Below are 15150 nucleotides of genomic sequence, written 5' to 3'. Positions count from 1 at the left end.
AGGTCAGGGACACCTTCCACTAGACCAGGTTGCCCAAGGCCCCATCCAACCTGGCCTTGAACACCTACAGGGAGGGAGCAGCCACAACTTCCCTGGGCAACCTGTGCCAGTGTCTCACCACCCAAACAGGAAAGAATGTCTTCCTAATAGCTAATCAAAGTCTACTCTCTATCAGCTTAAAACCATTCCCTCTTGTCCTATCATTACATGCCCTGCTAAAAAGTACCTCTCCTGTGGCAGCCCTCAGGTACTGGAAGGCACTAGAGTATATTCACAAAGCCAGGCTGAACAACCCCAACTCTCTGAAACTGTCTTCATAGGAGAGATGCCCCAGTCCTCTGACCATCTTCATGGCAATCCAAGTGACTCCAGTTTCAGGGTGCAATAAGTCACTTCCACAGAGGCAGCCAGTGCACATCATAATTGTTTATGGAGGAAGTCAGTGTGGAATTACTCTGTGCCCCAGAAATCCACTTCCTAAATAACTACATCTTAATTTTCCTAACTAGCCCTTCTCCCCAGAGCTCTGGACACATGAATAGAGAGAGGCAAAGCTTGAGGTGTAAATAGAAGTGAATCTCATTGTACCTACTGCCTTTATATTTGAAGGAACATACAAGGCTGCATTTAAACAAATAAGGCACATAATTGTGGACAAAATATGCCACAGTATCTGTCACTGCCAAGGCAGGACTACACCAGTTTTAGGGACTGCACTGTGTATTCATGGCTGTATAACATCAAGACAATTTAAACTGCCACAGGTTAATACAGTGATGTATGTAAATCCTTGGACACAGGTTTGTGGCACACCTGTATTTTAGACTGCAGACCACCTACTGATGAACACCAGGGTACTTGAAAGAGTCTCTGCACCACTTTTAGCAAGGATGTTGCATATAACATTTCATCATGAGTCCTGTGAATAAACTTGACCACTATCAGTCAGAAAAGGAAGAATGAAACTATGTCAAGAGCATTTGAACAAATGTTAACACAAAAGCAGGGGCAAGTTTATCACAATACACATCACAACACTCTTTCTGTCTTCCAGTACATGGCTTCACTGGGTACAATGCAAAACTCAATTTTAACAGAATATGACCACTAAGCTTACATTTAAATTTGCAATATCTGAAATAAAACTCAATTTTTATTTTTAATCATGAATCCAGAACACTTCTCAAAAACAAAACAGACCATGATAAGATGCCCTGATGCCTCAACCAATAAATAATGAGAAAACTAATATAGGATTGCAGACACTGGCAGAAACATATGCTAAATCTGCTATCTCTTTTTCGAGTAACTAATCTACACAACCTTTCTCATAGCTATGGCTGGTAGCTCTACTTACTGTTAAGTTTGGTACTACTAAATACCAAATTCTGTCTTTGATAGTTAAATTTCTGAAGAGTTTATGGAGAAACTTCTCATATTTACTGACTCCCTCAATTCTTTTGGTTATGGTTCACCTGGAACACGCACTAAAACATCAGTTGCAGAGCAATTTTTGTGTCAGGGATTTGATTTTTGCATTCTGATAAAAATATAGCAGAAGTCCTAGCCCTTGAAAAAACTTGACATTTCCAGAACATTACTTGAGGCAGAATCTCTAATATTAAAGTCAGCCAACAGAGGCAGAACCTTCATTGTCACCACAGTTCGGGAACATCACAGCATCACTGGAGTCAAGCATAAGAATCCAAAGCAGTGAAATGCTGCTGTGTTCCTCATATTCATGGTGACCCTTCTGGGTTCACAAACTAGAAGGACATTGAGGAAGGAAGATAAGGACTGGGAGCAATTAGACAAGATAGGCAGAGGGCCTTGAGGCCACTAAAGAAAACCTTAAGAAACCAGGGGTTCTGAACTCTCAGCATCCTGTTGGTGTAAGCAAATACCTATGTAATGAACTACCAAAGTATTTTCTCATTCCCCAGTGAAGTGGCTGGTTCATCTATAATCACTAGAATTCATCAAGAATCTGGTGGATAAAAAGTAGGTGAATCTTGGCTCTACAAAAAGTTTCTAGCTCTGCCTCAATTGCTCAGTTCTTGTGCTGAATGCCAATATCGGTATCTATTGCAACCAATATTCTTATGTTATATTTTTAAGAGCAGACAACTTGAAATATGAAGTTTAGAACCAGGAGTGGTCATGGCTGCAACTAAAGACAGGGAAATCAAACAACAAACTTAAGCAGTATTTTTAATTTAATATTTGAAGCAATTAGGCTCCATTTTCTACTTATAAAAGGAGGCTGATAATCCCCTTAACAGCATTGTTGAGAAAGTTGTTACAGGGATAAGCTTTACAAAAAAAAAAACCTGCTTGGTTATTAATTCCCACTTAAGAAGGGGACTTAGATAATATGCAGAAAAAAAGCCTAGAGCAATGCACTGAACAGTGCAGAAAAAAAAAATTAATTTTTTCTTCATTAATTAAGACTGTCCAGCCTCCACAATGTAGAAATTAAAAGCAACAGTAGTATGTAGTCATGAAGAATAATCCATTTACACATGGCAGCAACTATTAGACAGTTCAGGAACCTTCTTTACAGCATTTCCTGATCTTTGTGTGTTTAATTTTACAGCCTTACTAATGTTTGAGTACTTTCTAAGAAGTGTTAAAAGATAAGCTGTGCTATGAAAAGGTACACAGTAGAATTTGTAAGTGGTAAGAACTTAGTGTTTGCTTATGCAGAGAAGATTCACCCAACATGAAAGAAAGGAAGGAAAATGGTTTTGTGGTTAAAGCACAATCAAGACCTCACATTCACTTTCTCTGGCCTTTCAACCTACCCTGATAACACAGTGTCCTATGCAGAATATTGCCTGAAAAACCCAAAAACTGTCTATACAAAAGAGATAGTACTGAATAGCTTATTGGGTAATAGACATAATGCATGTCAGGCAACAATGAAGATTTATTAATTTCCTTAAAATTTCTCCAAGCAGTAATATAAGCATTTGCCTAAAAAGCAGAAAGTGTGGAAAAAGAGTTAAAAAGACATATCAATAAACAAGAAAAAAATTACCAAAACTAAAAGATGTCAATCACATTTAAGCATTGCTGAAAATACAGGCATATCAGTACTCTCAGATTTGCAAGGCTCTGCTTTAGCAAAAACAGCTTGTGAACCATCAGCCAAGTTCAGAACTCCTCTCAGCATCACATGTGAGGGCAAAGACTAAGCTGCTGTTGTCTGCATCAAACATTTCAAAGCTAGAACCACTTCCAGAGCAGGTGATTCAGCAGTTTTCACAAGTTCAAAAGACTTTTTTTCCACTTTGAAAAATTATAGTAAAGTGAAAGTTAATTGAAACTTAACATAGAAACACAAAAAACTTCCATACATATTGACTGGACTATTTATGCAATGAAAAAAACCAAGTGATTGGTAATCTTATTTGTAGCAGAATTGTTAAGTAGCTCACTTCCATGCCTAAATATTTGGACTAGGCCATCAGACTATACTGCCTTTACAGATTGCTAAAAATATATAAAACAATACTGAAAAAACACATTTTCAAACTTGAAACAAAAGCATTAGTCAACCGGATCCATTTTCAACAGCACTCCCATGAAAATTCCAACACACACTATTTCACCTGGTTAGTAAGTTCCAATAAAAGCTACTCTGTAACAAAATATTGAGGGCCAGGCTAACATTGTCTTTCCTGTATGATACTCACTTTATATTCCTGGTATGCAGCAGCACTTTAATTTTTTTAACTAACAAAGTAAATTTAATTTAAAAGAATTTAAAATAAGTTATTTTTTTCCTTTTGGTTAAGAGTGTATACCTGAGTATTAAGATACTGAAACCAGCGAACAAAATTAAATGCATCATGCATTTTTATGCATCAAAAGCATGAAAAGCCATAAATTGCAGAAACCAAAGTAGACAAACAGAAGAAATGCACCAAAGAAAAACTAGATGGCAGCACCTACCTATTTTTCATAATTTCACAAGTACAAGCTTCAAAACAAGATGTGGAGGAAAAATTTAATGCAGGAGAAATAAACTGTTTTTAAAGACATCTGAATATACTTATTAGCTCTGAAGACCATAGTAATGCAAGCAAACCCACAGTATTTGACCTGCTTGTAGTACAAGAACAAAGCACAAAACTTTTCTAAGAGCAACCACAGTTCTGACAAATTACAGCTTGCTTCCTAAAAATCCTGTGCCTTAATTATGATCCTACAGCAGTTAAAACTTTGGCAACATTACTAACTTTTTAATATTCACCTAAAATTAATACCAATGAAAAATTTAAAGTGAAATAAAATAATTAATTTTTCAATTAAAATTATGCAGTTAACTCAAACCAGTATTCTCTTTAAACATCCAGTTCTTTTTACTTTCAGTAGATATGTTGTTTCTAACAATTATGTTATCACAGAACATGTGTTCACAGTACAACAAAATTGTACTTCTTAGCACATCAAAACATTATAGTCTTCCATAAGCCTGAGTATTTTAACATAAAACACAGAACACCAATTTTCAAAAGTCAAGCCTCTGGTAGCTGCATTGAGAAGCTGAATTTCTCAGCAGAAGGTCTCACAATCTGAAAAATGCTTTTTAAAATATACTTTAATATGTAGCAATTTTTTCCCTAAAAAACTCAGGAGTTTGCTGTAGTTAATATCCCCCCATTACAGTCATCTGCAATCTTATAATTGAACCTAACCTAAAACTATTTCACAGTACAATTGTACTTACTCAAGCATTTCTGAAATGCTTATCAATCTTCAAAATATTTCAGAGGACTTGGGCAATTAAAGCTTATATTCTGTCTTGAGCTAATGTCATACACAATTTTTTTTGTTTCAGTCACAGTGAAGAATAGGGCTCTTTAATATTATACTTTATTGAAATTAAAGCATAGAACATTATTTTCCATACAATTTAAATTTCTACTGAAATTTTGACTGACAGAGTCTAGCTTCAACACATCAGAATTTGATTCTAAAACAAAAAAGTTAAACTACAAACTCTCTGAAAAAAAATTTTTCCATACTATTTCCTGTATATTAGAACTTGATCCTTTTCCTTGATTAATCATAATTACTACTCAAAAAAATAACTTACACTTCTAAAACATTTGCTGTGCACGCATCTTAAGGCTGACTTTGGGATCCAGACTGCAGTCTTGTAATAAAGACCTGAACATACAAAGCATTTTTGTATGCTTCTTAAGATTCTAAGTACAATAAAGATCCATTCCTCAAAAGTTTCCAAGATATTCTTTGTTAAGACTTAATTTGCTACGAATGTTTCACTCTGAACTCTAATTCTGAATGCTGGCCACAGCAGCTAAATTTACATGAAAACTAACAGTATGAAACAAAACCAGCTAAAACAAACTCATTTTAATAAACTGAGATCATATTCTTGGCACAGTCCCACTCCACAACTACTGTTTTGCATTTGTGCTACCCACTTGTCTTGGGATCCATTGCTACAATGTGTGCTAGACAGTCATGGAGCCACTACTGAAGAACTGACTGTGCTTATTTACAAAGATAGCCCCAAACAACCACAGACAGACAAACTGAAAAGAACTTTTTGTTGTCCTCAAATGAGTTAAAAACACTCAAAATTAACACAGGTTTATCTCTATGTTTATTTTCCCTGAAATATTTTTCTTAGAAGGCTTCTACAAGACACTTTATCCTTCCAGATATCACATTTTAAACATTAAATGGCTGACTTTTCTGCAAAGACTTCATTTACAAATTCCAGACAATACTGTACTTATCTCTCTTACAAGAGCTTTAAGTTCTCCAAGTGTTTCCAGACTTTTATTTCTGTCTTTCCTGAGATATGATCCATTGAGCAGCAATCTTTCTAGTGATACTGATTTCTCAAGTTTAAATTCTAGCTGCTACTCTGTGTTTCAGACTGCTTTTTCAAGTCTCTAGTTTTATTCTGGCTTCCTTCTCTTCTGAAAAGTTCATCATTTTCAGTTTTGAATTAAACTTGTAGATAAAACTTTGAATTAATCTTGTAGACTCTAAACATGATGTAATGTACAAAGCATATAATGGTACAGTAAGCTAATATTAAACATCAGGAAATATATGTCTAAGTTATTTGAAGCAACCTGTACAACAATCAGTTAAAAAGCTATCATGACAATTTGATCTCTTCTTCTCTTTCTAGTCAGAATTACTTACCACTTCTGCAAAATGTTATGCAAACCTACCTTTAACTCTGTCTATTACTATTATGGCATAGCTGTCCTGTACTACCATCCAAAGATGTTTGCCACTGTATTTTAGTAAGATAGTTCAATTCTAGATCTAAGTGGCCCAAGGCTAAAAAGCCACCCTTAAAATATTCCTACCAACTAATTTAAAAAGAAGCAATACATGTTCACCCTTGAAAATAAATCAGTTTTGAGTTGAAATAAGCACTCCACTGAAGAGTCTAATAGCATGCTATCCTGTCAATCCAAAGAAAAAAGGAAACGTCATAACAGACAAAATTTTAAGTACAGAAGGATCACACCCAGGGGTGAATCAAAGGAATCAAACTTTACTTTTGAGTAAAGTATATTAGAGAAGTTAATTATTGTAAAGTCTTGTATTGCATGTGCTTGACTTTCTCCTTTCCAGTGAAATCTACCTACCCTGTGCATCTAATTCAGCATGCAGGGGTTCTAGAATGCTTGCAATTCAGAGGAACAAGGAACACTTTCTGAACCAGTGGCACACAGACCTAAGAATGTTCTGGCTAAGACAGAGCCTTCTGGCCTCCAATGATCTCACAGTCTGAACATCGTCTTGAGAGACCCTACAAAGTAGATCTTTTTCTGAAATACAAAAAAACTCCTAGGCCCCAGAAAATTAACTGTATTTGAATAAGTATTTCCTGGTTTTACAACAACAAAAAAAAAAAAAGTGGGAGGAAAGCACATTTGCAAAAACATATGAGCTAATCATGTGTAAGGCAGAAGAAAACATAATGCAGAGAAGTGAAATACAGCCAGACATACCTGAATTGTTGACAGGCGAAAAACAGGGCCAGTGGTGGGCACTGAAAGTCTTGGTGAAATGCTGGTGGGACCTTGTCCCTGTGTTTGTACTTGAGCCTGCATCTGAGCCTGTGCTAGAGCCTGCTGAGGCACCATCACAAGCTGTCCAGCATCCGTGCGCACCAGGACCATACCTAACAAGAACAAAAGAATTAAAAGAAGAACAAAAGAATTACCTATAAAGAAGTAAGTAGAGATTAAAATTAATGTATTTCACTGCACGTTTTTATCTTTTTTTATTATTCTGGTGTAACATGAGAGTTTACTTCAAAGGCAAAAAGGAGCACCTCCTAGCAGCCAAAAATTAATATCCAATTCAGTTTGGAATCCAAATAACTGCACTTTATGGATAAGAGAAATTAATAAAATTGTCACTTTAAAGTATAGCTATAAAGCAAGTTTCAGCAGTCTAGGTCAGCAGAATAAAATTAGAAACATTCATTAAAAGTAAACTGTAATGCCAGTAGATGAGGACAGAATTCAGTGTGAACGCATCAGGGACAATGACAAGAGCTTTACTAAAACAGCAGCTTTAAGGGATGTGCACACGCAAACATTAGGCCAGAAACATTTCTGAGTACACAATACTTGGGATTTAGTTAATTGTTGAGTATTAACACATGGATCTATTGTCACCCATCATCACCCCACAGTAGAAGTCACTACCTGTGGTTTAGTCACAAAGAAAAAATAGGGTCAGACCCAGAGAACCAACACTACTGCTCCTCAGCACAAAATGACACAAGTGTAGATATTTTAGGAAAACACCAAAGATTGTTTTGTAATTAGCACGGTACTTGGCAAGCATTTTCTAAGACCAACAGGAAGTAAATGACAATACTTTCAAATTATTTTTCTACTAACATATTTCACAAAAAGCAGCCTCCTACACACCACAGGCAGTGCCATCAGGTTTGGGTCAGGGTGTAACCAGCCTAAGTTCTCCACAATCAACAGGAGAGAAAAGGGGAGAAAATGGTTGTTGGTCCCTGAATCATCTGAAGATTCACACTTCATTCAAGACAAAAAAGCATGTCAAGTGCTTCCTCTAGTTCTCTCAATTAAGCAGCAGTTCCTCAGATTATTTTACAAGAATGTCCAAGTTAGTTACAGAATACATTTTGTTAATTCCACCTAGATAGGACATAAGATACAATGGGTTTACACACAGAAAAAACATCTTGCTTGTAACTACTGGAGAACAAAAAAAAATAAAGATCAAGGAAGTCAAGCTTTACTCTTTGATAAAGTCAGTAGACATTGTTGATGCAACTTATCTGTAGGTGCAAACTGCTTATATATATATTTAACATTTCAAGGAAAAATAAGAATGGTAAAAGCTTACATCTACTTCTAATTATTAGCTTCCCAGAAAAAAACAAAAAACCCAAACTACTTCAGTAAATGGACATGATTTGCAACATATGGTGAGGACAAAGAAATCGAAACACTATTATATCAAGCACATAACGAATTTTGAAAGTACCTTATACCAAGAAAGTCTTTCGTTTAGGGTCTGGCAAAGAAATACAAACTGCTGTCCTGGGCTGAACAAGTGAGTGGACTGCAGCACCAATAAAAGCCCTCACTCACATAGTCTTAGGTGTTCCAGCCAACTATCACTGCTGGAAGCACAATGAGAAAGGAAATTTGTGCCACTACAAACTAAACAGTTGTGGAAATCAGGCTTAAAGAGAAAAGGCAGAGAGCTACAGCAAGCATCACAACTAAAGGACATGACCCTAACTCTTTCAAAACGCTAAGAGTAAATTTTAAGAGTTGGGGGGGAAACCAAACATAAAAAAAAAAAAATCTTTGAAGATATAACATTTTAGGTCAACTAACCTTTCAAGCACCAAACCTCACGGTTTATATTTGAAAAAAAACTGCAAAATTATGATATATCTCATGTATGCCATTCCTAAACTATCTCAGACACACAAAAATGAGTAAGTTGCCAACTGGCCAAAGAGGTATCACATCTCTGATTATGTTCTGAACCGGATATAAACATCTTCATAGGATAATGCCTACCATGCATTATAAAATACACACTCTGATTGCATTGCACTGATTCACAAGAGTTTCATTAATTTAGCTTCCCATTTGCTAAATCTAATTCTGAATAAGAAAAAAAATTGATGGAATGGACAAATTAATAGCAACACATGACACAGCTTCACGAGAAGTTACATATTACCATTACAGATGCATAAATGTTCACGTATTAATGTTACGTTTTGGAGAAATTTACATTTCTTTTACAGGAAGAATGATAAATACAAATTAGAAACTGGTTAAATTATGAGATTAGTTTTTCCTTACTGTCAATCCACATAAAGATAAAATACACAATTTCTAAGTACTATATGTTAAAATAACCTATTCTCAAAAACTGATTTTGAAGTTCTACTTTAGCCAGAAGTTTACAGCATAGGAGTTTCAAAATTAATTATAAATTATCCACTAATTTAAAGGGTAAAGAACTCAAAAATAACATTGCGTTTCCTGAACGTGTTCATCTTAGAACATACAACCTTCAAGTTTAAGCGAATGTTACAGATTTCAAAAAGTCATGAAATAAAATAAAATTATAACGGTCCACAGTATTACACCAACATTTTTTTAAACCTTGGACCAGATTGCTTTCCAGGACTCTGTTTTTTTTCTCTTCCGTTTGAAAATCAAGCAGCAGAAAAATGTATTGACACAAATGATTTCAGAAACTGTATGCAAAATTATGGGGTATTGTATGCATATATTTATTATCAAACAGATTAACAACAGAAAATCAAGGGCTAAAGGCACTAAAGCAGTCTGTATAACAACTGTTCTAAGTAATAACAACTGTTCTAACATAAAATGTTCTAAGTTAGTTGGGTCTTCATGAAACCACTGAGCTTTATCTGGTTGATCCACAAGACTGTGGAGCAGGAGTTCCATGATCTATGGTCCTGGACACAACTACCAGAAGTCTACTTAGAAACAAACTTCTCCACCATCACATTCTTGCTCCCATTATCTTAGGTACTATCAAGAAGTATGGTGGAAGAAATAAGCTATTTCAGACTGCATAAAACTTTCCATGTACTATCCTGCTATCAATATTACCAGAAAAAAAATAGTTTTAATGTTAAATCATCTCCTAAACCAACAAAGCACAAAGTTACCAACTTTTTGCAACACTAGAATCCACACATAGGGGAGCACAGAACCCTTCAAAATTTCAGATGAAACAATATAGTTGTTTCATTCCTTCATTTTCATTCCTTCAGGAATGCTGTTTTAATTAGTTAACAACCTTGCAGAACTTTTGGCAATGAAAGTTAGGAAACTAAAAGGAGATTAAACAGAAAGCAATTAGAAGTATTTATCATCATTAGAAATAAAAGTCAGTGATGTAGACTGCCCAGATACTGCGGAAAATGACACCATCACACTTACTGAAATTAAACATTTTAGATCAAATTCCACAAATCAGCCTGTATCTTGCCACCTGATTCACGGCAGAAGACAGTCTTTGAAGAAGAAAAACTTTCCAAGACTTTGAACAGTAAAGCAGAAAACAGAGCCAGTCATTTAAAACATATATTTAAATTATTCTAACACCCTAACTTCTCATCTTGTGCACAAGTGATCTCTACACCATTACCAAACACCGCGACTGCCACACTCTGCCCGAGACAAAACAAGTAACTCATCAACCAACAGTCATAATTACTTTGCATTAGCAACCGCCCGTCCTGGACCAATTACACCCTCATTAACGGCAGCCCGTTTGTCACACATCGCCCTCAGACAGGTGGCTGCCCTTTTTTTTCCAGCACGTCGAGCAGCGGGAAGGCGAAAACTTTGAGGGAAAAACACCAACAAAAAACAAAAAAAAAAACCCGACCAAAAAACCCTCGGACAAGAAAAAACGCTAGAGACAACGGGACCCCCCGAGCGCAGCGTTGCCACTTACCGGGCGGGATAGTGAAGCCGGGGGGCAGCTGGATGGTGGTCTGCTGAGGCGGCCTCACGATCAGCTGGGGGGCCACGATCCTGGGGGCAGCGCCCAGCGCCGGCCGGGGCGACAGCGCCTGAGGGGCGGCCGGGGGGGTAGCTCCCGCCTTGGCGATGCCGGCAGCGCTGACCGGTAGTTTGGGCGCGGCTGGGGCCGGCGGGGCGCAGGTGGCGACCGAGCCCTGCCCCGGTGGGGCGGCCGCGCCGGCGGGCGCAGGGCTGGCGGAGTTACTGAGTGCGTTTACTGCGGGGAGCGGGCCGTGCGCGGGCTTGGTCTGTGCTGTGGCGGCGTCGGCTCTGCCGTGGCTGCTGACTGGAGGGACTGCCGCCGGCCGGCCCCCCGCGCCCTCCCCGTTGGGCGCCGCCTCGCCGGGAAGCGGAGTGCCAGCGGCACCCTCCGCCGCTCCCGCCGGCCCTCCGCCCCCCGCCGGGGTCCCGCTCCCCCCCGCGGCCTCGGCGCGCTGCGTCGGCTGTGCGTTGTGGGCGGCGGGCGGGCTGCCGCTGGGGCTGGGGCTCCCCGCGTCCCGGGCAGCGGCGCCGACAGCCACATGGTTGTTGACAGGCTGGGCAGGGGCGCCGGCAGGCTGGGGGGCAGCGGGCTGCGGCGGGGCAGGGGCGGCGGGTGCGCCGGGGCTGCTGCTGCTGCCGCCGCTGCTGCTGCTGAGGAGAGCCGCTCCATGTGATTGCTGCACACTACTACTGTTTACACTCACTCCCCTCACTGCCGCCGCCGCCGCTGCCGCCGCCGCCGCTGCCGCCGCCGGGGGGGACGGGGAGAGAAGCGGCCCCTGGACAGAGGCTCGGCTCTCCGCGGCTCCGGGGCAGCCCGTCGCTTCCTCTGTCCCGAGAGCGGGAGGAGACGCGGGCTGCCCTTGCTGCTGCCGGACGGGGCTGCTGCCCCCCGCTAGGCTCCCCTGGTGCTGCTGCTGCTGCTGCTGCTGCGGCTGCTGCTGGGACGGGGCGGTGGTCCTGGGCTGGGGCGCCTCGGCGGAGCCCCGGCCGCCGGCCAGCTGCGATTCCAAGGAGCCCACCAGGTCGCTGACCGCCTTCTCGTCCACCTCCTCGGAGAAGAGCAGCATCTCTTCCAGGGGGTCCGAGGCGCCCGCCGCCATCTTGCGCTGAGCTGGGAGCCGGCCGCGCAGCGCGCAGGCGCGCCGGCCTCTGCCGCGCGCGAGGCACTCTGGGAGGGGGCGGCTTCCTCCTCCCGCCGGCGGGGGCGGGGCGGGACGCGGGGCGGGGCGGTCTCGCGGCAGCCCGGTGAGCTCCGCCCGCCAACGGCCAACGGCTGAGGGGCGGCGGCGGTGTGAGGGAGGGAGGGGAGCGGGGGCGGCGGTCAGAGGGCGGGAGGTGGTTCCTCTGTCCCCCCGAGAGGACGAGGGGCAGCGGTGTGTCCAGGCAGGTGCCTGGGCGGTGCAGGGCGGGGGGTAAGAGACTTCCGTCTGGTGTAGCTGCAGGGATTTGACAGGAGGAGGTCTGCGGATCTGGTACACAGGGCTGTGAGCTCGCACCATGGGAATTGTCTGTCAGCCGTTATCTCTTGGCAGCAAAGCTGCTGTAATTGTGTGAATTGCCTTCACTTCGTACCCTATGAGGACGGTTGAACAGTTTTCTTCAAGCTTACCAAAAACTAAAAGCACATGTGCTGTACTGGCTTGGCCTGACGTGATAACCCTTTCACGGAAGGGAACCTGAAGTGCCACTGAACCTGTCTGGAATCCTAAGATATCCTAAGAATTTTAAGAGTAACTCCACTCAGCCTTGCACTGCTTGCCTTGTTTTAACATTTTAGATGTTTATGTCCAAAGCTACTGACAGCTGTACTTCGTAAAGAATGATTGCAGCAACATGATTTCTTAATGTGGATGCTTTTAACAGAAAACTTGTAAACCAAAAATAAGATCTCTAGCATCACCACAGCAGCTGCTCTGGCATACTGCATTCCTTCAGCATCTCCACATTAAATTTGAGATAGTTCATTTTGCTACCAACACTTCTGCCATTGCACCACTGTAAGCCCTTTTCCCCACCGTGTCTGCCTAATGCATTAAAAAATGCCACTTGAGAGAGAACGGTGATTCTAAACCATAATTTCTTAGACTAGTGACACAGCAGTTTCTTTGGTGCAGCCTTCCAAATAAACTATTTTTCTCCTGTGAATAACCATGGCCCACAGTTCATTTTATCTGTTGTATGCAAGTGATAACCACCAGGGATTTTGTGACACTGACAGCAGAAAGCAGCTTGAATTCCATTACCTGTCTCTGCTGGGTTGCAATAGCACTAATGTCTGCAAACTTTCATGTATTTGAGCTGCTGCTCTGTCACCTGAAATGGCTACTCATTCTTCATTTTGTGACATTCAGGACTTTCAACAAAATTTTAAAAGGTTTGTGAATAACCCACCTTCAGTTGCTCAACCCACTGATGGATATGAGTGAAGGACTCACAGTGCACATGTCCACACAACTCTTATCCATTCTCAGGCTCCATTTGTTAAGTCATACATTATATGACTTGAGTCACAAGACTAAACTGCTAATAACTGACATGTTACCATGTAGGCTACATGTTTATTTGGGGCAGTTTTTCCTCATTTTCTGTTTCTACCTTTAGGATAGGGTTTTTGATGAATCAAAATTAACAGCTTTTAAAAGGCATTAAATTAGGTTGCATCAGTTTAATTAGGATAAGTTTAAATATCTCATGAAATTAAAATGGTGCATTTAAATACAGTGGCCAGTGAATGTACTGAAGGCCCACAGCTATGGTCAAGACACATAAATAGGAGATGATGCAGTAAGTTAATATGAAAACAGAGTAGTACTTATGAAAAACTATTAAATGTACACAGGAGATCTATACATCAAAAATTTGCTTATCAAATGAGTATTGCTTTTAAGGAATGTTACAGCTGAATTAAACTTAGACTTTTAACAAATGTTTCTACATAGAAATGTAATTAAAACTTTTAATAGACTATGACTCAATTTGCTATTACACAAAAATAGAGTATTCATTTTAGTTGGGAGATTGTTAGCATATATCCACTATTATTTTGTTAGGAGTACTACATTTTATTCGTTTAACCAGACAAGATTCCCTGCTTCCTTCAATTATTTGCCCTGATCCTGGACTTCATTTGCATACCACTATCTCCCATTTTTATAAGAGCATGGAAGTTTAGACATAGTTTTTCAACAAGTCTTGACTATAAAACAACAAGTTCTATTATACATTACCCTAACACTATGACATTAAACTTGGTGTCTCCATAAAAATCAACCAGGAGGTAACTTCACTGCTTTGTAATTTTAGAAGATAAAAAGTAATCTTCCCACTGGAATGAGAAATGAGCAAGTTATGATTTATATGACTTTGAAAATAATCTACTTTTAATTACAGTACATTTGTGGGTGGGTATTCTGTAAAATATTAATATTTCTTGCCACTCACTTTTTCCTAAATGAGCCATTTTAGATATGTATGAGTACAGAGAATAACAAAGTATAATAGAATATTTTATTTAACAAAATGTGATGTATACTGATTCACACTGGACACTTCAAGTCAAGAACTGACAACATACATAAGAATGTATAAAAACTTGTGGCTAAAAATGGCGTTGGGCTTGCACTTTCAAGTAAGGAATGCAACTTCTCCTGAACTACAGAATCTCTGTGCACTTCTGTATTCATCCTTCTATTACAAAATTACTTCTCAAATATTTACATGCTTTTCATCATAGAAAACATAGTTGTGAAAAATTTACTGCTCTTTCATTTTTAGAAGTTAAATATGTACAGAATAAAAAAAATACAAAAAACAGAGAAGCCACTGGGATCATCAAAACTAGTTTAAGTACTATCTTTCCTGAATTATGTTGTATTTAAAATAGAATATCTGTTAGGAAAGTTGACTTCCAAACATGACTTTAGAATTGCCTGTGAAAGAAAACCCACCACAAGTTGCTGTTCATTTATCAAGACTGTTAAAACTTGTGCCCTGCTTCCAGCCTCAGATTTTCATTAATAACTCACAATGTGACAGAAGTACAAGTGCCATGTTTCGGCTGCAGGGGATAATAACAGTTCAC

The 15150-nt window shown here is 39.9% G+C and overlaps 1 protein-coding gene across 2 annotated transcripts in view; it reads right to left on the bottom strand.

Moving 5' to 3' along the window:
- LOC139802008 (transcription initiation factor TFIID subunit 4-like) overlaps nt 1-12217 on the bottom strand; it is a 131490-nt gene extending 119273 nt beyond the window's left edge. For both annotated transcript variants that reach the window (XM_071756733.1, XM_071756734.1), the window contains exons 1-2: nt 11017-12217; nt 7014-7186 (exon numbers count right to left, since the gene is read on the bottom strand). In XM_071756733.1, the coding sequence (XP_071612834.1) occupies nt 7014-7186; nt 11017-12169 (1326 nt within the window). In that variant the 5' untranslated portion in view covers nt 12170-12217. The remainder of the gene's footprint in view (nt 1-7013; nt 7187-11016) is intronic.
- Nucleotides 12218-15150: the final 2933 nt, after the last annotated feature.

This window comes from Heliangelus exortis, chromosome 13 (assembly GCF_036169615.1).
Source record: "Heliangelus exortis chromosome 13, bHelExo1.hap1, whole genome shotgun sequence".
Taxonomy (NCBI): domain Eukaryota; kingdom Metazoa; phylum Chordata; class Aves; order Apodiformes; family Trochilidae; genus Heliangelus; species Heliangelus exortis.
The sequence above is the reverse complement of the archived record's forward strand: the minus strand, read 5'-3'. Positions and strand labels throughout refer to the sequence as shown.